At 48.5% G+C, this 22077-nt stretch overlaps 5 protein-coding genes across 8 annotated transcripts; 3 read left to right on the forward strand and 2 right to left on the reverse strand.

Moving 5' to 3' along the window:
- Positions 1-1783: 1783 nt before the first annotated feature.
- Positions 1784-11433, forward strand: LOC6536531 (protein Skeletor, isoforms B/C). Of its 2 annotated transcripts, XM_002097071.4 has the most exons (8): positions 1785-2169; positions 4176-4679; positions 5263-5522; positions 6445-6544; positions 7477-8253; positions 8305-8498; positions 8555-8971; positions 9102-9238. In XM_002097071.4, exons 1-8 carry the CDS (start codon positions 2109-2111, stop codon positions 9141-9143), a joined length of 2355 nt encoding a protein of 784 aa, XP_002097107.1. In that variant the 5' UTR covers positions 1785-2108; the 3' UTR covers positions 9144-9238. The 2 variants fall into 2 exon arrangements, with proteins under 2 accessions (XP_015047805.1, XP_002097107.1); XM_015192319.3 differs by having other exon boundaries at positions 1784-2169; positions 8555-11433.
- Positions 11434-11815: 382 nt separating this feature from the next.
- LOC26535920 (C-1-tetrahydrofolate synthase, cytoplasmic) lies at positions 11816-18540 on the forward strand. Of its 3 annotated transcripts, none has more exons than XM_002097073.3 (6): positions 11817-11973; positions 14966-15037; positions 15100-15310; positions 15430-15901; positions 16225-18062; positions 18126-18540. In XM_002097073.3, exons 1-6 carry the CDS (start codon positions 11903-11905, stop codon positions 18366-18368), a joined length of 2907 nt encoding a protein of 968 aa, XP_002097109.1. In that variant the 5' UTR covers positions 11817-11902; the 3' UTR covers positions 18369-18540. The 3 variants fall into 3 exon arrangements, with proteins under 3 accessions (XP_015047808.2, XP_002097109.1, XP_015047807.1); XM_015192321.2 differs by lacking the exon at positions 11817-11973 and adding an exon at positions 12384-12460; XM_015192322.3 differs by lacking the exons at positions 14966-15037; positions 15100-15310; positions 15430-15901; positions 16225-18062; positions 18126-18540 and adding an exon at positions 12850-13096 and having other exon boundaries at positions 11816-11973.
- Positions 13101-14214, forward strand: LOC120320424 (probable methyltransferase-like protein 15 homolog). The gene has a single exon (XM_039375131.2). The coding sequence runs from the start codon at positions 13101-13103 to the stop codon at positions 14172-14174; it is 1074 nt and encodes a 357-aa protein (XP_039231065.1). The 3' UTR covers positions 14175-14214.
- LOC6536534 lies at positions 18525-20330 on the reverse strand. Its single transcript, XM_002097074.4, has one exon. It carries the CDS (start codon positions 20209-20211, stop codon positions 18760-18762), a length of 1452 nt encoding a protein of 483 aa, XP_002097110.1. The 5' UTR covers positions 20212-20330; the 3' UTR covers positions 18525-18759.
- A 106-nt stretch (positions 20331-20436) lies between these two features.
- LOC6536535 lies at positions 20437-21955 on the reverse strand. The gene has a single exon (XM_002097075.4). It carries the CDS (start codon positions 21953-21955, stop codon positions 20501-20503), a length of 1455 nt encoding a protein of 484 aa, XP_002097111.1. The 3' UTR covers positions 20437-20500.
- Between the last annotated feature and the right edge of the window lie 122 nt (positions 21956-22077).

Here is a 22077-nt window from a genome sequence, read left to right on the forward strand (position 1 = left end):
ATCACTAAGTAAAACGGCTTTTTGGCACCACTTAGGCAAATCTGTTGAAACCTAATTTGAATTTGCAAAAATCATAACGCCGCTTTGGGACATTAAAATCATCATCTGCGGCCAGAGGTTATTGATTCGCCGTTGCCTTTTGTTGTTACCACAAAAGATGGGTTTTAAGCCCGGCGATGTATGGCGAACAAAGCTCAAGTGGCACAAAGCCACAAAAGATTCAGGGCCTTGGCCAAGAACAAAAGGATGCCCAAACTTAGACTTAGTATTCGCCTTGACTTCGGCCAATGTCGTCGTTGTTATAGCTTTTATCGGGCTCCCAGAAATTATCTCCATTAAAGCCGAGGCCCTAATTGAATTATGTAAGCGGGAAGCAAACGGTTAACAAGCGTTGGTAACCGCACACTTACCGTCTGACCTTTTGTGATTTCTCACTCTTTATTGGTATCTTCGAGGGCCTCCGGCCACCAGTTGTGAACTTGGCAACGGATCACGAATTGCCAATCTGCTTTCTTTCACCTCCGAACCGGGGAGCAAATCCATCACGATGAACTAGCAGCCATGGCTGATTATCTAATCCGGTAATCCGGTAATCCAGTAATCGAAAGTGCAAAGGAATACGTTAAAAAAAGCAAATTACTTTTTTGGTATTATTCAATCGAAAAGGTGAGACAATATCAATAAAGTAATCTGCAAGTACACAACAGCACATGGCTATAAGGAAACGGAAAATAAATGTTTAGGTACCATGTGAATGGTGAAAGAAACCGAGAGTAAGATCGCAAGAAATGTGTTAAGGGAACTTTATCAAATGGAAAACAAAATGGTATTTTATAATTTGACACATACTGCCCCCAAAAACTATTTAAACAACAGTTTCCAAAGAAAATCCAAATACAACGCGATTTCTGTAAACGTGAGTAACAATCATCGCGGAAATAGTTTTAAAAGGGAATACACAAGTTACGCGTGCAAAAAGTAAAAACTGCACGTAATGTCCAACAAAAGAGGGTATCGAGCATTCGAGATTTTCGAAGCACACTCAGCAATAATTTGGCAAAAATAAATTGCATTAGCAGCGAAACAAGTTCAGCACGCAGAATAACATTTAAATTCAACAGCAACAAACAACGAAGAAGACATGAAAAATGACAGAAGGTGTGCAAAAAAGTGTATTTAACTTGGCCGAAAAGGCGCCGCGGCAGAAAGACGTTTGAAGTCTATCTCTGTTTTTTTTTCCAATTTTTTTTAGGGTACTGCGCGACAGCAGCAATCGCTAAAATTATTGCTGACGGGCAGCAATAACAACATAGAGGCACCGACTACAGTGGGTCACTGGAGAGCCAGGTGATCACAACAAATGGCTAAAAGAGTTTTTGGCCCAGATGCAACATCAAGTAATAGCAATGTAATTTGCTACAGCAAAAATAATCATAACAGCAGCAGCATAAATATAACATCAGCAGTAACAGCTGCAACATAAGCTTCAGCAATAGCCCAAGCTTCGGTACAACCACGTTAGCAACATCAACGGTAACAGGAGCAACATCAGCTGCAACGATAACAGCTAAAGCAACAGCACTAACATGACAACAGCATCAGCAACATCAACTGCAAATGCGCAACAGCAACATTCAGGCTAAAAGCAGCAGCAGCAGCAGCAACATTGGCAGCCAAACCAGACTACCAAACAGTGCTGCCGGCGTCGGCTGCGAGAGCGGGAGGGGAGCGGAAGCAGATGCGGCAGCGGCGGGTCCGAAAGTTTTTCAACTCTTTGCTGACAGCCAAGATCGCTGGCGATCAGTGCGGTTTTGGAGTTCGTTGCGTTCGGTCGCGAGATACCTGGCTAAGTGGAACACCAAAAAAAGATCCCTGGATCAAATCCAACTCGAATTTCATTCGCGAGTGCAGTTCTCTCTCTCTTTCTGTCTCTAACCCATAGTTGAGCCCGAGTGTGTGTGTGTAATCGCTAGTGCCAGGATAAGCACATCCTGCCGGGAAAAATCCGAGTTAAATCGGGGCCTGTGCCCAAGCACCCACGCTGCCAAACAAATTAGAAGCAAAGGAAAACCCAGACGCACGCAGGCACACTTTTGCAACCGTTAGCCATGTTGGCAATGAAGGATAAACCTTGGCTGCTGCTATTTGGCCTATTGGCCGCATTAAGCTGTAAGTACCCCGGGCAATGATTTATAAGTGCCATTGTGATGCAAATTGAACGGATAGCAATGCAGACACAGCTGCAGATACAGATACAGCTTCAGATACAGATGCTGATATTCAGAAACTAGATTAGTGACCTGTTAATATGAGCCACACACCTCAATGACATGCCGAATACGAATCCGATGTATACATATATCATCTTTTGTGAGTGCGGTGCCAGCCAGTTGAATATTCATCAGCTTTTATGATCGCGCTGACCGTTGAACCGCTGACCAACTCCACAATTGTCCCACTGGCGGACTGCATTAGCATTTCCACCGGAGATTTGCATAAATTGCTAACACGTTTCCTTGATACCATTTCGAAGACCTCCTAGCGAGTGGAAAAGCCGCTGGGAAAGTAGGTCTCTGGGTTGGTTGGTCCGTGCGAATAAAAATGAATTTATTTAATAAATTATTTAAAATATTCACTGATCTCAGGTTTCAGATACAACATATATTAAATCCCAATTGATATTCAATACGAATCAGAAAACAATTAGATTAATTAAAATCCCGCAAGATCGGATGATAATGAGGAGTAATCATTTAATTGAAATATCGAACATTGTGAAATATTTCGGTAAAAATATCCTCAAGTGAATAATGTCTTTTCGTGTGCGATTTTATGCTTTTGATGCGTAGGTTTCGCAATTCGAGAGGCTTCAGATGATTGCCAATTGCCCCCAACCAGTTCGATGGGTTAGCTTGGCCAATAGTTGAGTGCTCGTTGTGAGCCTGCCTAATGGCTCCGTCTGAATTCAGCCCGATCATCATTAATAAGACTGCGATTGCTTTTAATTACACCTTTGGCATTTTGCATGCGAGCTGGCAACTGCCCCGCGAGCTTTAAATCAATGATGGATTCTGGGCCAGCCGGGCGGAAATCGGCTGGGCAGATCGGATCGCATTGGATTCGTGGCCGACAAACTGACCAGCTTCAGAATCTGGCAAACGAGAAAGACTCGTCCGCATCTGCGCAAAATTTGGAGCAGCCGAAGCCATGGCCACGGAAAAGTGAACCGGCCAGCGGGTAAAAACAAATATAAAAAAAAACCAATCGGGTTGTGTCAAAAATAAAAAAATAACTGCAGGCCATGGCGACCATGTCGCCCCGACAAACCATTTGATGGCAGTTTAAAAAAACAGAAACGTGTTTATGGCCCATGCAAAAAACAAAGCACAGACAATAGCAACAAAAAGATTGTAATAAAACACAGATAAATTGAATTTGAACAACAACACCAACCACAGCAACAAGAGTTGAAGCCAAGTCTGTGAAGGTGAAGTGGGAAGTTTTCAAAACGAAATTCGCCAGCCCACAAAGCAAACAAAGTTGGCCCATTAAAGTCGGCTTAGAACCATTCATCTCCTAATGAGAATTAGTTCCCATTAAGACCTGTTTTGTTTTTTATTTTACCATTATTTCATTTTTGTTTTGGTGTTACACGCCTCACGAATTTTCGGATTGTATTCAAAATTTATTTGCCGTAAATCCGTAAATCCGAAACTTCCTGTGCTCCAAGAACAAAGACTGCGATCGAGTTTTGGCTATGACACATCGCTTTCGTAGATTTCTGTTTGAATTGCTTGTTGTGGTTTATCTGTTTGCCTGGAACCCGTCGGCATGGAAATTAAAAACACTGATAATATAAAAGACAATCAGCTATATAATAAACAAGTCGGATTTTTAATCGGAAATTATTTAATTGAACATTGTGTACGGTGATACTCCCAATCATTAATACCTAATTATTGCATACATACAGTGATTTTGGAAAAACTAAAGCCATTACATTTTCCCCAGTGTACGACTAATTAAAAGGTCGCTAAGTGGCTGCGAAGATCTCGCCTGTGTATTCATTGCCCACTGACTCAGCTAGCGCCAAGTTTGTTGCCTAAGTCTTTTGTTTTGGCCGCTTGCCTAACCGATTCTTTTGATTGTTTTTGTGTTTGTGCTTGTGCTTGCAGGCCTAGTCAGCTTTGGAGACGCCGCCTACCCCTATTATGGCACCAAGATCGGAGCCCTGACCCGCCTCCACCACGGTGTCTCCGGCGATGTGTACGCCGTCGATTCCCGCACCATCTTCATCAAGAAGTTCAACTACGACGGCGAGGCGCCAGCTGCCTACTTCTATGTGGGGAGCACTGGGCGGCCAAGTAATGAAGGTGCCGCCCGGCTGAGGGACGAAAGGGGCGGAACCGCCTCCCTGACCCGCCGCTACCGGAACAAGGACGTCACCCTGTCGCTGCCCGAGGGCAAAACACTGCGCGACATTAAGTGGTTTTCGGTGTGGTGCGATGAGTTTGCGGTGAACTTCGGCGACGTTTCCATTCCGCCCAACTTGGACTTCCCGCGGCCACAGAAGATCAGCGCTCTGAGGGGCGTCCATGGCGTCTCCTCCGAGAACATTGTCATCGTGGACGCCCAAACGCTGCTGGTGCCCAACTTTAGCTACGACGGAGAGGCGCCAGGTGGGTACCACTCAAACATTTAGATTGCAATATTCTCTAAGAACTTTATACTCCACTTAGCATACCAGTCATTCTAATCTGTCTCAAATACTTAAGAATGTTCTGGTCACTTCCTGTCCATGTTCTAATTTACAGATCAATAGACAGCTCTTTTACGTAACTTATCGTAACGTACGTAACTTTAAATCATATTTAGAAGAGTTAGAGGTTTAGTGAAGTGCAAATAGATTAGTTTTGTGCACATATCAATTATCATCTATAAATGAAATATATCTTTATGTCAAGCTTCACATAATTCAAAGAATCAATTCCAAAGCTCATAGAATACCGAGAATTAAGGAGATAATAATGAAATGCATTATTTATTGAAAAGTTCTTTTAATTAGGGGAATTCACCCTGAAAATAATGACAAACAAATATACTAGATCGATAAAGTGCTTTCGTCATAAGTGAACAAAAAGAATACAATAACAAATTAATTTTAAAAAACCTGAAATGAGTGAACTGATTGGAATGGCTTTAAGTAGAATTTGTTATTTGGCAATCAGCTGGTATAAAACTTCCCCCAAATATTATTTTCAGATGCCAAATTCTGGGTGGGTCGTGGGCAGCGGCCCACCTCCGACGGCCTGAGGATTCCGGACGAGAATGGCAAGGAGAATCCGCTGCGTCGCTACGAGCGCAAGACAATTGTGCTGACCCTGCCCGATGACCTGACCATCTTCGACATTGGTCACTTTGGCGTTTGGTGCGAGGCCTTCACCGTGGACTTTGGCCACGTTCGCCTGCCGGAGGGCTTGAATGTGCCGCCCTCCCTGAAGATGCTCGGAATCAGTCCTCAGGTAAAGAAGAACGCCAGCCAGATCTTAAGCGAGCTGCAGCGCTGATTACTACTACTTACAAGTGATCGCTGATCGCTGATCGCTAATCGCAGATAGCTGATCGCAGATAGCCGTTGCGATGGCTGATCGCGGTAGATGGGTGTAATTGTGTGTAACTCTATTTATGCAAGCGTATTTATTGTTGTGTATATGCAAAATATTTATCAATCGATTCGAATCGGATCCGGCATCACGAGTCGTGACCGGAAATTCCTAGACTGTAAGCTAGATGGACGGCGGAGGAGGCGAGATCCAAAATATATATATCTATATATGTCTTATATACATACATATGTGCAACACATTCTATAATATATGTGTCTATGTAATACTCACCTGCTTGTTATTTGTGTTTTGTTGTCTTGATCAGCTTTTGCTTGAGCCTGAGCTCCGGGAGCGTCTTATACAAAATGAAATCTGTGTGGGACTGAATCCTAATTGTTCCTCCCCCTCGAAATCCACAATACACAAAACAACCAAACACACAAAACGCACACCACATACAACACATCACACAGACACACACAAATCCCCCTCCCCCCACACACACACACATATCCTTTTGATCAACATACTAACACACCCAAGCGAAATCAAAAACATTTTTCATTTTGTATAATAAAACCATTCGAGAAGCAAAATCCTTTCGAATACAGCAAAACAAAAATGCAAACATTTCGGGTATGCTCAAAATTTTGACTTTGGCAAAGCTTTCTCCTCCCCCTCCAAACCAAAAAGAAAACCCAGTCCACATTCACACCTACACGCACACACACACACCCGCACCGCACATTTTCCAATCCGATTCCAATTCCATATCCGTTTCCGGTTTCGTTTCCGCTTCCGATCCAATCGAACCTTCCCTTAAACCAATCTCTTCCAGTCGAAGCTCAACTGCGAGGTGCTCTACGACGATCTGGCATTCGAGGTTCGCTGGGCGGTGGCCGGCGAGAGCATCGTGGTCCAGTTGGTGGCCAAATTGGGTAAGTTCTGGGTGCTAACTGCTCCTAATTAGCGGAAGTTACCCCTTTCATAAGCGGTGATGTTATCAGCTTTGTGTTAATTAAAGCTGTCTAATTACGTTTATTCGCTTTAAATTAAATCTTAGAGGAACCACATCTTTGAACTAAAATTTAATTGAATTATTTTGGTAGTTTAACTTATACCATTCATATGTTTTAATTCACTTTTTCTGCCCTTTAATGCAATCATAGTTCCCAATGAGTTAGGAAAGCCATAAAAAAAAGACACCTTTTGGAATTCAAGACTCTTCGCTGAGCTAAACCCTTTACCTGACCTATCCCACTTGGTGACAAGCCTTCAGCATGTTGCATGCCGCATGCTGCATCTGCAGCCGATGATTTATGATGCTTTGACATTTCATCGAGTACAGTTAGCGGAGAAGGGGGCCGAGATGGCAACAATAAAATCCAGTTAGCATCCAAATTGACTGATCAGCAGCTTCCATTGGAAGCAGCAGCAGCATCGGTTGGCAGAATAACAAGTTGCGAATTATGACGACTGGTTTTATTGCGCAACTCGACTGCTGGCTGGGATGGGGTGGCCAAATGGATAGCAATTTGTTGGTTGCATCTGCAATCACGATCACCGTGGGCATACTATGTCCATATCCAACCGCCACTGGTCTTACTCCAATCTCGGCAATTTGCAACCGCTAAGAATGCCGCCAGGAATTTTCACCTGGAAAATGCCTGCCGACCGGTTGAATTGGGGCCAGAATTGGGGCGATCAACTTTCGTTGATTGTGGGGCTCCCAGCGCTTACCGTAGAATATAACTGCTCTCCAAGTGGGATTTGCCAAATGGAAATGTCTTGAGTTCATTCATAAGATGAACCCATTAATAGTTTACTGAGTGATTTGTGAAAAACTCTCATCACATTTGTATCCCCGCAGAACCGAACCACTACATGTCCTTTGGAATCTCGCCGAACAAGAACATTAGCCAGATGATTGGCGCGGATGCAGTGGTGGCCTGGGTGGATCCACAAACCGGAAACGGATTTGCAACGGACTACTTCCTGGAGGGCAAGGCGCAGTGCTCGGGTGGGCGTGGCGCTTGTCCCGACACCAAGATCTCTGAGAAGACCAACTCCATACGTCTACTCAATGCCGCCATGGTGAATGGCTACTCGATTGTGACCTACCAAAGATCCCTGGCAGCCACGGATCGCCTGGATCTGCCCATCTCGATGAAGGAAGCGGAATCAGTGGTGTGGGCAATTGGACCACTTAACGATTACCAGGAGGTCTCCTTCCACACTTTCTACAACAAGCATCTGCACCAGATCGAGTTCGGTCGCCAGCCCAAGTGGAACTGCCCCTTGCCAGAAGGTGCTCGTGCCGGCAGCAACTCATCGGATGAGGAGGACTCTGCTCCCGCGGCCCAGAGCTCCACTGGCGGAGCTGGTTATCCGCCAGCAGGCAAACCCAACGTAGAACCCGCCGAGGAATTCTACGAGAATCGGGCGGAGGCACTGCATCGTCAGCCACCGCAGCGGCGCCAGGAAACAGCGATCATCACCCAAAGGCGCCCAGTGCCCACTCCGAAGCCAGTGAACAGCAATGGCGCCTGGGACATCCCGGCCATTCAGTGCCACGAGCCAGAGGACGGAGTGTTCTATGCCCAGATGGGTCCCACGGGAGGAAAGCACGGCTATCCAGCCATCACAGGTGGGTCTCAAAGACCTATTGATATAGATACTTAATAAGTTGTATAATTAGGACACGTCGGATGGGGAATTTCCTGGTACATCAACGGACTACTGATCCCCGAGATCCACGTGGTGCGCGGCAAGACCTATACCTTTGTGGTGGAGGGCGGAAACAACCCGGACATCCCCGCCAAGTACCACCCGTTCTACATCAGTGACGATCCTGTGGGAGGATACGAGCACAAACGCGAGGAGGAGAAGAAGGTGAAATCGATTTCGCTTATAAATCCCTAACTGCAATGCCCATTTCTCTGCTGCAGGCCGTGCGCATCTACGCCGGAGTGCATCGCTCCCGGTCCGGCCAGGTCACGCCCACCGGCGTGGGCCGCCTCTGCAACTGGACACCGGACGTGGAGGGTCCACCGGCGGACGACTACCAGTCCTTCGGCGCCTACCAGCGCACCCTGACCCTCAAATGCGATGCCGGTGAGCCGGGCGTGATTACCTGGAAGCCGGACCGGAATACGCCGGACACGGTGTACTACCACTGCTTTACACACCGCTATCTGGGATGGAAGATCCACGTGCACGACTCCTGTGACTCGGACGCGGGCGGACTGAAGGGAGCCGCCTCCGAACGCCACGAAATCCGGCTGCCGGCGATGGCCAACGCCGCGGAACCGGCGCCAGTGCACGAGGACTACGCCGGAGAGGCGTCCGTCCGGCACGAAACCAAGGTCAGCGCCAACGATAATTTTTTATTGAAGCACCAAACCGATTTGATTAAGAACCACAATATGAACGGAACACCGCCCAAACTGAGTTTTGAAATAACGAAATCTTCGGAAATAACCAAACTGATTTCAGATGGCATCCGCGCTGCTGAGGCTCTCGAGGAGAGCCTACTGAAGAACCCGAATCTGAACCCCAACCATCCCAACCAGAACCAGAACCCGATTCCGAATCCGCACCAGAAACCGAACGTGACCCCAACCGAGATCAGCTCGCGACCCGAGATTCTGCTGGGCGAGACCCATGCCCACACGCTGAACGCATCTCCATCGCCATCTCAATCCGCATCCGCATCCGCATACCCATCCCCATCAGCCACTTTATCCTCTGCCAACCTGAAGCTACCCATACTCGCGGCTGGTCCCCATCCCATCCATTATCCCCCGCACTTGCATCGCCTGCACCACCAACCGCAGCATGCCCCCCATCCGCATCTCCATTTGCATCACCACAATCTAACCGCTAATCTTCCAGCGCTGGCCCAAAAAACCATTGGACTCTCTGAGTTTCTGCGTCCGCCGCAGAACGCCCCACTCTTTCATCCGGTTAAGCTGCCCGGCCGTCGACCTTTCCCCGCTCCGATCAAGAAGGTTCCGGCCTCAAGGCCCATACTTCCGCAGCAGCATCCGCACCTGCATCCGCATCCACATCCGCAGCAGCATCCCGTGCATCTGCAGCAACAGCCCTCCCTGATTGTTAGTCACTACAGAAAGCCGATACCGGGATTGCTAAAGCCCTTCGTCAAGGAGAAACCTTTCCCCCTGCAACCGCTGGCCGCATCTGTTTTGCTCCTGGGACAGCCCACTGAGCTGGGCGGACTGAATAACAAAGGAGAGCGACTCAAGGTCAAGGGTAAGCCCAAAATTCCAGTACCTTATGTGGACCTGGAACCGCAGGGCTCTCTGCAAAATACGGCTTTCTTCAAGCAGGCAGGCGGAAAGGGGGAGCAGAAACCCAAAACCTCCTCCGTCTCCATTCCCAGCTCGACCACGACCATTCCACTGGTGAAACGTCCTGCTGTAAAGGAACCCTCCCAGGAGGAAATCGCCAGTATGCGGCCTGCCGTAAATCAGGGCTTCAAGCCCGACACCGTGATTGTTGAAAGCGGATTCAGACCCATCGTTAGAACCGATGGCACAGGCGTCCAATTGCCCAAGGAGATCATCGACCAGGTGGCCCATCGACGCGAGGACCCTGGCACAGAAATCGATGAGGTGATGGAAACCGATACCCTGTTCCTGACAGCCCAGCAGGGAGGCAGTGAAACGCAGAGCTTTGAGCCCATGTTTATACCATCGCCCTTGGACAGCACCAATGCCACGAAAGTGTTGAGGGTCAACGTGAAGGAGGTTAGTCCCACGGCTTCGGCTCTGAGATTGCCCTCGGCAGCCTTGGAGCACGCCCTGCCCTCCGCTTCGGAGTTAAGGAAGCCCACCCTCGACGAACTCTTTGAAGACGACTTAAACGAAGAGGAGCTGGAAATGGAGGAGCCCATGCCGGAGGCGGATGATGTGGAGCCACTGGAAGAGACAACCAAAAAAGATGCAGTTACCACAAGAAAAGACATTCCGAAAAACACCACCAAGAAACCGGATTCCGCACTCCTGGAGGATCTCTTTGGGCCCGATGAAGAAGAGTTGTATGCTGAGGAGATGGAACTAGACATGGATGACCGAGTGGCGGCTGCTGCGGAACGGATAGACACCTACTACCTGCCGCCGGACAACCGCAAGATACCCCATACCCAGCTGCCGAGTGGAGCCCTGTACACCTTCGATGGCAAGTCGGTGGTGGACAGTAGCCTGGTGCTGCCGCCCAAATTGGATGCGCCGGACAATGGCGGCGTCCACCAGCGACATGCCCAGTACGGATTGACCCCCTTGGAGCAGCTGGTCCGTACCACACCCCAGTTTGGAGTCTATCGAGGAGAGCTGCCACAGGAATTCCGGAGCACAGAACCGCAACCCGTCTCGGAGTATTCCCATCCAGCGCCCTTCAGCCGAACCACTCCTGTGTTCTCGAGCAGCAGTGGCAGCACCATCTATCCGTACTCCTCATCGACAGGAGCCGCATCCACATCCACCCTATCATCGTCGTCCTCATCGCCATTGTCCTCATCATCGCTGAGACCCATTTCCACCAAGCTGCAGCTTCTGAAGCCGGAGGGCCGAAGAGCGTAGGATCTGCAATAGCGAAATTATAAGCAAGAAACTAGCATTTAACCGTTTTGGGGTGTACGACTCTCATAACCACGTTACATTTACTCGTAAATCTGTATTAGCCCGTAGTTTTCTTTTAACAATTATGATGCTCTTAATTTTAAACGAACGCATGAATTTTATTAGCTAAGCTAACCGATTCTGTTTAAGCCGCATTTTAGTCGTTGTGAAATAAAACCAAGAAGTAATCTCCTGTGTGTTTGTTTGCCGGTTTAACTCGAAATAATTATATGTTTATTTTAAACCCAATTCAAGTAATCTGAACCATTTTTATATTTATTAAGTAACAGTCATTTTAAACAAAGCTTTCAAAATATTTGTAGCTTACCCAACACTGACAACCATCGATCTTTAACTACAACCCCACAAGGCGCACAGCTATCGATAGCCGTATCGGAAATGCCTTAACAGTTTTCCCGAGAAATTAAATCAGTACAAAGAAAATCAAATATAAACTTCTGAAACAAAGAATCTTTTAAAAGTTTCTGGAAAACAGCTAGCAAACAGCTGATCAAATTTTAGCAAGCGCTCATCCACAATAGGAACACCCTTACTAATAGCATCGAACAACTATCGACTGCAGTTCCACCGCCAGCAAGAACGTGTGTTTTTGTTGCGCTGCTATTTGTTTAATTTAATTTTTAAGTTGCAACAATTATGTCGGCGCAGTACCAAAGATTCCTAAAAGTACTCGAAAAGTGGCCAGCGGAGAAATCGAAAGTCGGCAGGTGAGAACACCCATTAAAATACACTGGAATCATGAATGTTCGTTCTGGCGGCGCATCAACTTTGGATTATCTAACAAATAATTATGGCCAGGATTTCAAAATATTTGTGTTAAATGGAACGAGTTAGATAAGACAACATCGATTTCTGAATGGTTCATCAAATCAGTTCGGCAATTGAAAAATATTCGGGGGAACATCTTGAGAATTAAGAAGTATTTTACCTGCCGGCGCGCCAAGAATTTCAGGTTCCACGCCAGCTGACCAAGAAACATGTGGACTGTGGGTCTCATTTAGCCGATTCTTGAGCGGTTGTGGATCGCGGATTTCAGTTACTTGATTTACTTGGCTTAAAAGGCTTACATTGTCTTACCAGTTTTCCGAACGTACAGACATCATATAATTATACATTTTGTAGTGGCAGAAAAATGGCCTCTAAATTCGCATATCAGTTGGAGCCGGAGAAATTTATTTTGAGCCATGGACTTGAGTAAGTTTGGGAATATATTCCCAACTTTTGTAAGTTGAAATATTCTGATAGCTGATTACTTTAAATTACACTATAAAAAGGTTAATTTGAGTCAAAAGTAAAGCGTGCTGATAATTATCTTTGGATATTAATTGACGAACAAAAAAACTTGTTCCAAAGATATCTTTGACGTCTGTTACTTTTAAGGGCGTGCTTTTGGCCACAGTTGTTAGCCTTTAGTTGGTTTCCAATTACACCAAGTGGTTTCCCACTCAAAACCCGCACTTCCGCGGAAAGCGATCGAATCTCCTACTCAGCCGCGCCGCATGGAACGAACATCCGCCACAGAAACACACACACATCCACTCAATTAGCTGGTACTAAACTTTCTCCCCTCTTACTCAAAAAAGGGATCTTGGCGAGCAGATTCGCAAGCAGGTGACCAAGCTCACTAGTCTCGAAGGCGGAGCGACGGAGAAGGAGCTGGACCGCCAGATCGGAGCGCTGGAGAGGCTATCCAGCAACGTGTACGCCAACAAGTATCCGCGCACTTTCGAATCAACGGCCACTGGACTAACCGCCGCCCAGTGCAGCCAAGTCCTAAGCTCCGAGTTCCTGCAATATCTAAACGAGGGAGCGGGCTCCAAAAAGAAGTAGTACCATGATGAAGCGACTCCTACACCCCACTAGACTGAGACTGGATTGCATGAGACGATGCTCTGTAGAAGTGAAGACTGCTCCCCACGTTCCTGTGCTCTGCGACACAGCCATTGAGTACCTGCAGCCCGTTCCAGGAGGCACCTACTTCGACATGACTTTCGGAGCTGGTGGCCACACGCGGCGTCTGCTGGAGAAGTGTCCCGAGGCCAAGGTGTACGCCCTAGATAGAGATCCCTTGGCCCACCAACTGGCCCGCGATATGAGCGAATCCGAAGAGTTCAAGGGCAGGCTGATACCCCTGCTGGGAAAATTCTCCGATTTACCAAAGCTTTTCAAAGAACATGGCCTGGCCAAGAACTCGGTGGACGGGATGCTATTCGATTTCGGCTGCAGTTCCATGCAATTCGATGAGGCGGTCAGAGGCTTCTCCATCTCGAGGGACGGTCCACTGGACATGCGCATGGATGGTGGCCACAGCGGAGGGGTTACAGCTGCTGATGTGTTGGCCAATGTGGAAGAGGGCGACCTTGTAAAGATTTTGCGGATGTACGGCGAAGAAAAAGCAGCCAAGAAGATAGCCAGAGGACTGATAGACGCGCGCAACGCCCTCTTTAAAATCGAGACCACCAAGCAGCTGGCAGACATTATAGACAACATCATGGATGGCGGGTCCAGGAAAGATAAGCTTCGACGACATGCACATTCAGCAACCAAAACCTTCCAAGCCATCCGCATATTTGTGAACAACGAGCTAAACGAGATCAACTACGGCATGGTTTTGGCCAACGAAATCCTTCGCGTTGATGGTCGCTTGGTGACCATCACCTTTCACTCGCTGGAGGACACAATCGTGAAGCGTCACATCAATGGAAACGTGCTGGCAGGCACAGCCAATGCTCTTCCCCTCAAATACTCCAGCTATTATGCCATTGACGAACCAGATATGCTAGAATCACTGACCAAGAAGAACTGGAAGCAACTCCATCGCCATGTCATCGTGCCGGACGCCGAAGAGGTGGCCAGGAACACCCGCAGTCGATCCGCCAAGCTGAGAGCAGCCGTCAAAACAAACTAAACGCATGTCAATAAATTCCCTCGGTCTAGTTCAAAACTCACGTTCTCAAAGTCTATAATTCTCACAAAGTCTGCTCTGCATGTTTGGACTGCTTTGCTTATCTGCCCAACCAATTGGCACCTGCTGATAAGAACTGGTTTATCTATTTACCAGAGCTGTTTGTGGTTCTCGTGCAGAATTTTTTGTTTAGTTAGATTAGGAAAATGTTGTTAATTGCCCAGGTAGAAGAGTAGTTTAGTACAGTGGTTCCAAGTTGCCTATGTGCTAGAAACATTCTTATTTTCGCTTCATGGAATAGTTTCCATAACATAATATAAGTATGGATGGAAAATATTTTCCACAGTGCTTATATTTGAACTCGTTGAACTTTTGAGTACCTCTTCAAATGGTTGATAACAGAGGCATGCGAATCTGATATGGAAATTACGTATACCAGCAATTTCCTCCGTGGAAGCCATGGAGTAAGTTCACCATTCGCACTTCTGCGGTTGTTTTTCTCCCAGAGATGGAGCATGTTGTGGCTCATACGTCAGACGGTGTTGATCGCGGCTACCAATCGCAAGATGTGACCCGCGAGAAACCCGAAACCGATAATCTCGCAGGCGCCTGATAAGGGAGTGGGATTATGGAAAATAGAGAGGGACCAGGCGGAACGCCTAGGTGGGCTATAGATAGGGGTGTCCGCGGAGTACTCAGCTCAGTTGCATTGCGCGAGCCGAGTTGGCGTGGCTATTGAGGCGTTACTGTCGGTCATCCGGACTAAAATACTTTACGGGCTTGCGTTTTTTCAGCGGAGAGTGGACAGCAGAGCCGGCGATCAAGATGAGTGGGGCCAAGATCATATCGGGCACGGCGGTGGCCAAGTGAGTGGGCATAACCTATGTATCCGGAAATCCCTTTTCATCCTATGCCGTTCTCTTGAAAGATCCATTCGCGAGGAGCTGCGTAACGAGGTGACGGCTATGGGCAAACAGTTGGCGGACTTTGTGCCCGGCCTGAGGATCGTCCAGGTGGGTGGACGCGAGGACTCCAACGTTTACATCCGCATGAAGATCAAGGCGGCTACGGAGATCGGCATCGATGCCGTCCACGTCCAGTTGCCCCGATCCATCACCGAGGTGGAACTGCTCGATAAGGTGAGTTCGCGACTGAAGGGGATTATGCAATATGTTCAATACAAAGTATTATCAACTGTATAGCGAAATATTCCCTACTTAAGTTATAAATTATTACTAACTCGACTTTACCCCTTCAGATCAACGACCTCAACGAGGATCCACGGGTGCACGGCATCATAGTGCAAATGCCCCTGGATTGTGACACCACCATCGATTCGCATCGAATTACGGACGCCGTTTCCCCGGAAAAGGATGTGGACGGCTTGCACACGGTCAACGAAGGTCGGCTGGCCATCGGCGACCTTGGTGGATTCCTGCCCTGCACACCTTGGGGTTGCCTGGAGCTGATCCGCCGTTCTGGCGTAGAGATCGCCGGAGCCAGGGCTGTGGTTCTGGGACGCAGCAAGATCGTGGGCACTCCCGCCGCTGAGCTGCTCAAGTGGGCCAATGCCACGGTCACCGTGTGCCACTCAAAGACGCGCAACCTGGAGGAGATTACCCGAAGTGCAGACATTCTGGTGGTCGGCATCGGAGTAGCCGAGATGGTCAAGGGATCGTGGATAAAACCCGGTGCTGTGGTCATTGATTGCGGCATCAATGTAAAGCCAGGTAAGTGGTGGTAGTACTGATAGTACTGATAATATCCCAGTGAAAATCCACTGGGTAAAGAATTTTCCATCTTCAGACTTAAAGACTTGCTTTAATCTTTGAAAGCAAATGTTTCCACTTGATTACTGCTTACCCATCAATCACTTATCAACGATTTCGACCCCCTGGTGGAACTCCTAACCCCGACGATAAGAAATGATTTTGTTTTCAAACAGCATGCTCTCGAGAATTACGAGTAGTTAGGGAACAGCTCCCGATCGGGGCGAACCGATCCAAACCTAATTCCCCGATTCCACCTAATTCCCCTTCTTGATTCTTTGCAGACGCCACCAAGGCCAGTGGCAGCAAGCTGGTCGGGGACGTGGACTACGCGGAAGCTCTCCAGGTGGCAGGACATTTGACGCCCGTGCCCGGCGGCGTGGGACCCATGACGGTGGCCATGCTGATGAAGAACACCGTGCGCTCTGCGGCCCGATTCTTGGAGCGTCTGGCTACGAACCAGTGGGCCCTACAAACGCTGCCCCTCAAGCCCCTGCGTCCCGTGCCCAGCGACATTGTGATTGCCCGTGCCCAAAAACCGAAGGACATTGCCGTGTTAGCCAAGGAGATCGGTCTGGAAGCTCGGGAGGTTTCGCTGTACGGCAATAAGAAGGCCAAGATTTCCCTGTCAGTGCTGGAGCGTCTGAAGGACAAGGAGGCGGGTCACTATGTGGTTGTAGCCGGCATGACACCCACGCCTTTGGGCGAGGGTAAGACCACCACACTGATGGGCTTGGTCCAGGCTCTGGGCGCGCACAAGCTGAGAAACACCATGGCTGCTCTGCGACAGCCATCCCAAGGCCCAACCTTTGGCATCAAAGGTGGAGCTGCTGGCGGGGGCTACGCGCAGGTGATCCCCATGGAGGAGTTCAATCTCCATCTGACAGGAGACATCCATGCGGTGTCTGCAGCCAATAACCTGCTGGCCGCCCAGTTGGACACCCGCATCTTCCACGAGAATACCCAAAAGGACAAGGCCTTGTATGACAGATTGGTGCCAGCGATCAAGGGTCTGCGGAAGTTCAGCCCCATTCAGCTACGCCGGCTCCAGAAATTGGGCATCACCAAAACCGATCCCAATACCCTTACCGAAGAGGAGTACGGTCCCTTCGCCCGGCTGGACATCGATCCGGAGACGATTATGTGGGAGCGGGTGGTGGACATCAACGATCGCTACCTACGCACCATTACCGTTGGGCAATCGCCCACCGAGAAGGGGATTACGAGGGAGACCAGGTTCTCCATCTCGGTGGCCAGCGAGATCATGGCTGTGCTGGCGCTATCCCGAAGTCTGGAGGACATGAAGCAGCGGCTGGCTGACATGGTGGTGGCCTTCGACAAACGGGGCAAGCCCGTGACCGCTGACGATTTGGGTGTCACCGGTGCCCTAGCAGTTCTTCTGAAGGACGCACTCGAGCCCAACCTGATGCAGTCCCTCGAGGGAACTCCAGTGCTGGTGCACGCCGGTCCCTTTGCCAACATCGCCCACGGCTGCAACTCGATCATCGCTGATGAAGTCGGCCTAAAGCTGGTTGGTAAGGATGGATTTGTCTGCACGGAGGCAGGATTCGGATCAGACATTGGCATGGAGAAGTTCTGCAACATTAAGTGCCGGACATCCGGCCGCAAGCCGAACGCCATGGTGCTGGTGGCCACTGTGAGGGCCATCAAGATGCACGGTGGCGGAGCTCCCGTCACCCCCGGCGCCCCCTTGAACAAGCAATACACGGAGGAGAACTTGGAGCTTGTCCAGAAGGGTCTGCCCAATCTGCTGCAGCACATCGAGAACGGCAAGGCCTTTGGCATGCCAGTGGTGGTGAGCCTGAATGCCCATTCAGCCGACACTCCGGCGGAGCATGAGTTGGTCAAGAAGGCTGCTCTGGAGGCAGGTGCCTTCGCCGCCGTAGTGTCCACTCACTGGGCGGACGGAGGAGCCGGTGCCGTTGAGCTGGCCGATGCGGTGATCAGAGCCTGCGAGCAGGGCAACCAGTTCCGATTGCTCTACGATCTGGAGCTGCCGCTGGTGGATAAGATGAACAAGATCGCCACGACGATGTACGGTGCTGGAAAGGTGGTGCTCTCGCCGGCGGCTGAGGAGAAGATCAAGCGCCTGACGGATGCGGTAAGTGGAGCACATTTTCTATGATAAACTGAAATTAATAAAAGTGCATTGTTTGAATTGCAGGGCTTTGGCAATCTTCCCATCTGCATGTCCAAGGTCTCCGGCTCCTTCACTGGCGACGCGAAGATCAAAGGCGCCCCCAAGGGCTTCACCCTGGACGTTGAGGACGTATATGTTTCCGCCGGAGCCGGCTTCGTGGTGGCCATGTGCGGTGAGGTCACCAAAATGCCGGGTCTTCCCACCCGCCCGGCTATCTACGATATCGATCTGAATACGGAAACCGGACAGATTGAGGGCCTGTTTTAGACTGCAACCCGGACAAAGGAGAAGTTACCTAATAACTTTCAAGGCATTTTCATACTAAATTACAAAGTAGTAACAAAGTAATGGTTTTAAAATGTATATAAATAATATATAGAGATAGGATTTAAAAGTTGGTAAACTAATATACATTTCTGACGGTTTGTGGTTTTTTAAATGCCGACTTTTTACTTGTCACAGGAGAATGACTAAATACGAAACATTTTTAGTTATTTTATATTTTCATTAACGTATAAATGTATTTTTTTTATATGTAGACAGGTTGGAAATGTATAAATCACACGAATACCTATTTTTGGTCCTTAAAAGTAAGGTAGTACTCATTTACGAAGTCGCAACCAACAATGCATGATTTAAGCTTCTACTTTAAGCCGACTTATAAGGAGGCCTTATAAGAGCCTTTACCAAAGATGCCCTTTTTCAAGGCGCTAATGTCACTGGCACGAGGCGACTCAAAGTAGTCCACCTTCCGTATGTTGGAGACCAACTTGAAGTAATTGGCAATGATTTTGTCGACGGCTTGTCCCTCAAAGGTCGAGGCCAACTCGTTTTCACAGCGGGAGACCACGTTTGTGAGCAGGCCTCCGGACCGGAAGTACGCTATGTTGATTTCCCGTTTGACCCACTTGCAGATCTGAGAGTGGGTGACTGGCTCGAAAAAGTGAAAGATCTCGTAGAAGTGTTCATAGCTCTCGCACATTTTCCGCATCTGAAGTTCACCCAGCTTGGGAATGTCCAGGTGGTTCCGTCTGATGATGTGATACGGGTCGTAGTGCTCCGAGAAGTTTAGGAATCGAACTGCCGGCCAGTCGAGATTCAGCAGGGTGTTGTATAGCTTCTTTGGGTGGCCCAGGATGCCATGGGAAATGTCAATCAAGCGGAGCTGCGATCCGGGCACAACGTACTCCACTTCAAGCTGGGCAATGCGAGGATCAGTGCCCCTATACTTGCGCTTTCCTATCCACAGAATGGGCAAATCCTCCATCGCCACGTGCTCCAACTCCTGGACCAGCGGAGAGATCTGGACGCGATAATTGAGGTTCCGGCTGTTTCGGCCGTAGAGAAGACTTCGCTCCGCCTCCGTGAACTCCAGGTACTCAGGGCGAACGGAAACAAAGTGCTCCGACCGGAAGAGGCGATTCATCTCCATCTCGATGACGAAGTACGCCCGGCGATGCATGCAGATCCAAACTATTTGGATGGCCACTGCCAAAAAATGCTCATGGAAGTACTTGTCGTGGATGGTTGCTGATATGTTGGAAATCGGCTTCATGTGATAGTACTTGGCCATTACTCCCTCGCCCTTGATAACCTCGCAGTAGTTTCGCGCTAACAATATTCGTAAGTGGCTCAGGTAAACGGAATAGGTTTTCTTCATCTCAGTGGTCTGCGCGCTCTGAATCTGGGCCATCTGGCCAGAGAGCTCATCTCGGCGAATCAGCACGAACTCCACCAGGCGCAGGTAGTACTCGAAGTACAATATTAAGGCGTGGAGCACCGACTGCACCGCCGGCTCATGCATGAATTCAACAAACTTGTAGGTTAGAAACTCCTTGGGCATCAAAAAGAGCACCAAGTCTCGAATATCTCTTTGCACCACTGTATCACTGGTGTTGGTCTTGGCGCGCACATACTCCTGCCGGAAGATGAGCTCCTCCTCCTGGTCGATGGTGCGCAGGAACTTGTAGCCATTGGTGATAATATAGCGCTCTCTTGCGTCTTCCAGATCGTTGTGCGCCTGGAAGTTGAGGCAGTCCTTCTCCGAATCCCATGACCACTTGCCGCTGTAGTACTTTGGGGCGTAGTTATCCACATGGACTCTCTTCATCGTAGTCGCGCTTACCAATCGGATCGGGTTGTGTCTTGTGTTCTTACAGTGTATTTAGTGCTGTGTACGTGACGAAGTTTAGTGGAATGATGATCATTTCCGAAAGCCCTGAAAATGAAGTTTTATTCCCGGGCTCCCACCTACGAAATTGATAACTGACTTTGGTATCCAGTCATTTCTTTTCCTGCATCCATCTATCCATGATGCCATTTATATGATACCAACTTAGCTTTTGTTGAGTTTCGTGTATATTTATTAATATGCAAGAAGTTACTATTAAAGTACAAAATTAGGTTGGTTTTCTTGACCCCTTAAGTAGACTGAATCGCTCCGTAACACTACTACGAGAAGACGATAGAACCACATCCCCATCTCTATCCTCCTTGCGTATTTTCTTCATCATCTTAAAATAGTTGGAAATGATCTGATCGACCCTAGGTCCTGAAGATGTGCTCTCCAGCTCCTTCTCGCAGCGCGAGACCACGTTCGTGAGCAGACCGCCGGACCGAAAGAACGCTATGTTGATGTCTCGTTTGACCCACTTGCAGATCTGATGGTGGGTGACTGGCTCATGAGCCTTGCAGATCTGGTAGAAGTGTTCATATCTCTCGCTCATTGTACGCAAGTGAAGCTCTCCTATTTTGGGAATTTGCAGGTAAGGTCGCTTGATTATATGGTACGGATCGAACTTCTCCGAAAAGTTCGAGAAGCGTACAGCCGGCCAGTCGAGGCTGAGGAGCGTGTTGTAGAGATTCTTGGGATGGCCCATGATGCCGTGCGATACATTTATAAAGCGGAGCTGTGATCCAGGCACAATGTACTCCAGCTCAATCTCGGCAATGCGGATATCATTGCCCCTGTACTTGCGTTCGCCTATCCACAAAATTGGCAAATCCTCCTCAGGAACCAGCTTAAGCTCCTGCACAAGCGGCGAGTCCTGAATTCGGTAGTTATAGTTCTTTTTGTTCCTGCCGTAGAGAAGACTGCGCTCCGATTCAGTGAATGTGAGGTATTCAGGGTGGGCGGAAACAAAGTGCTCCGACCGGAAAAGGCGATTCATCTCCATTTCGATAACGTAGTACGCCCGGCGATGCATGCAGATCCACACAATCTGGATTGCCACGGCCAGGAAATGCTCATGGAAGTACTTGTCGTGGATCGTTGCTGATATGTTGGAAATCGGCTTCATGTGGTAGTACTTGGCCATTCTGTCCTCGCCCCCGATGATGCGGCAGTAGTTTCGGGCAACAAGCATACGATACTGGCTCAAATATACCGAAAATGTTCGTTTCATATCATTGGTCTGCTCGCTCTGCACCTGACCAAGCGAACCCGACAGCTCATCCCGACGTATGAGTATAAACTCGACCATTCGCAAATAGTGCTCAAAATATATAATCAAGGAGTGAAGCAACAAGTGCGTATCTTGCTCGTACATGAACTCAACGAACTTGTAGCTTAGAAATTCTTTAGGCATTAGGTAGAGAACCAAGTTTCTAATATCTCCGACCACCACAACGTCACTGTAGTTGCTTTTCGGTAGCAAATACTCCTGTCGGAAGATGAGCTCCTCCTCCTGGTCGATGGTGCGCAGGAACTTGTAGCCATTGGTGGTTATATAGCGCTCCCGGGCGTTTTCCAGATCATTATGAGCCTGAAAGTGGAGGCAGTCTTTCTCCGAATCCCACGACCACTTGCCGCTGTAGTACTTTGGGGCGTAGTTATCCACATGAACGCGCTTCATGATGGTTGGCAGTTAATATATGTATAAATGTATAAAGGCTCTTTTTAGTCAACAGCTGTGCAAAAGAGGTGTCTTCTCCTTGAGAGTCAAATGTTTCTATTCCTCAAACTGACTAAAATTCA

The sequence above is a fragment of the Drosophila yakuba genome, chromosome 3R, assembly GCF_016746365.2.
Source record: "Drosophila yakuba strain Tai18E2 chromosome 3R, Prin_Dyak_Tai18E2_2.1, whole genome shotgun sequence".
Classification (NCBI taxonomy): Eukaryota; Metazoa; Arthropoda; class Insecta; order Diptera; family Drosophilidae; genus Drosophila; species Drosophila yakuba.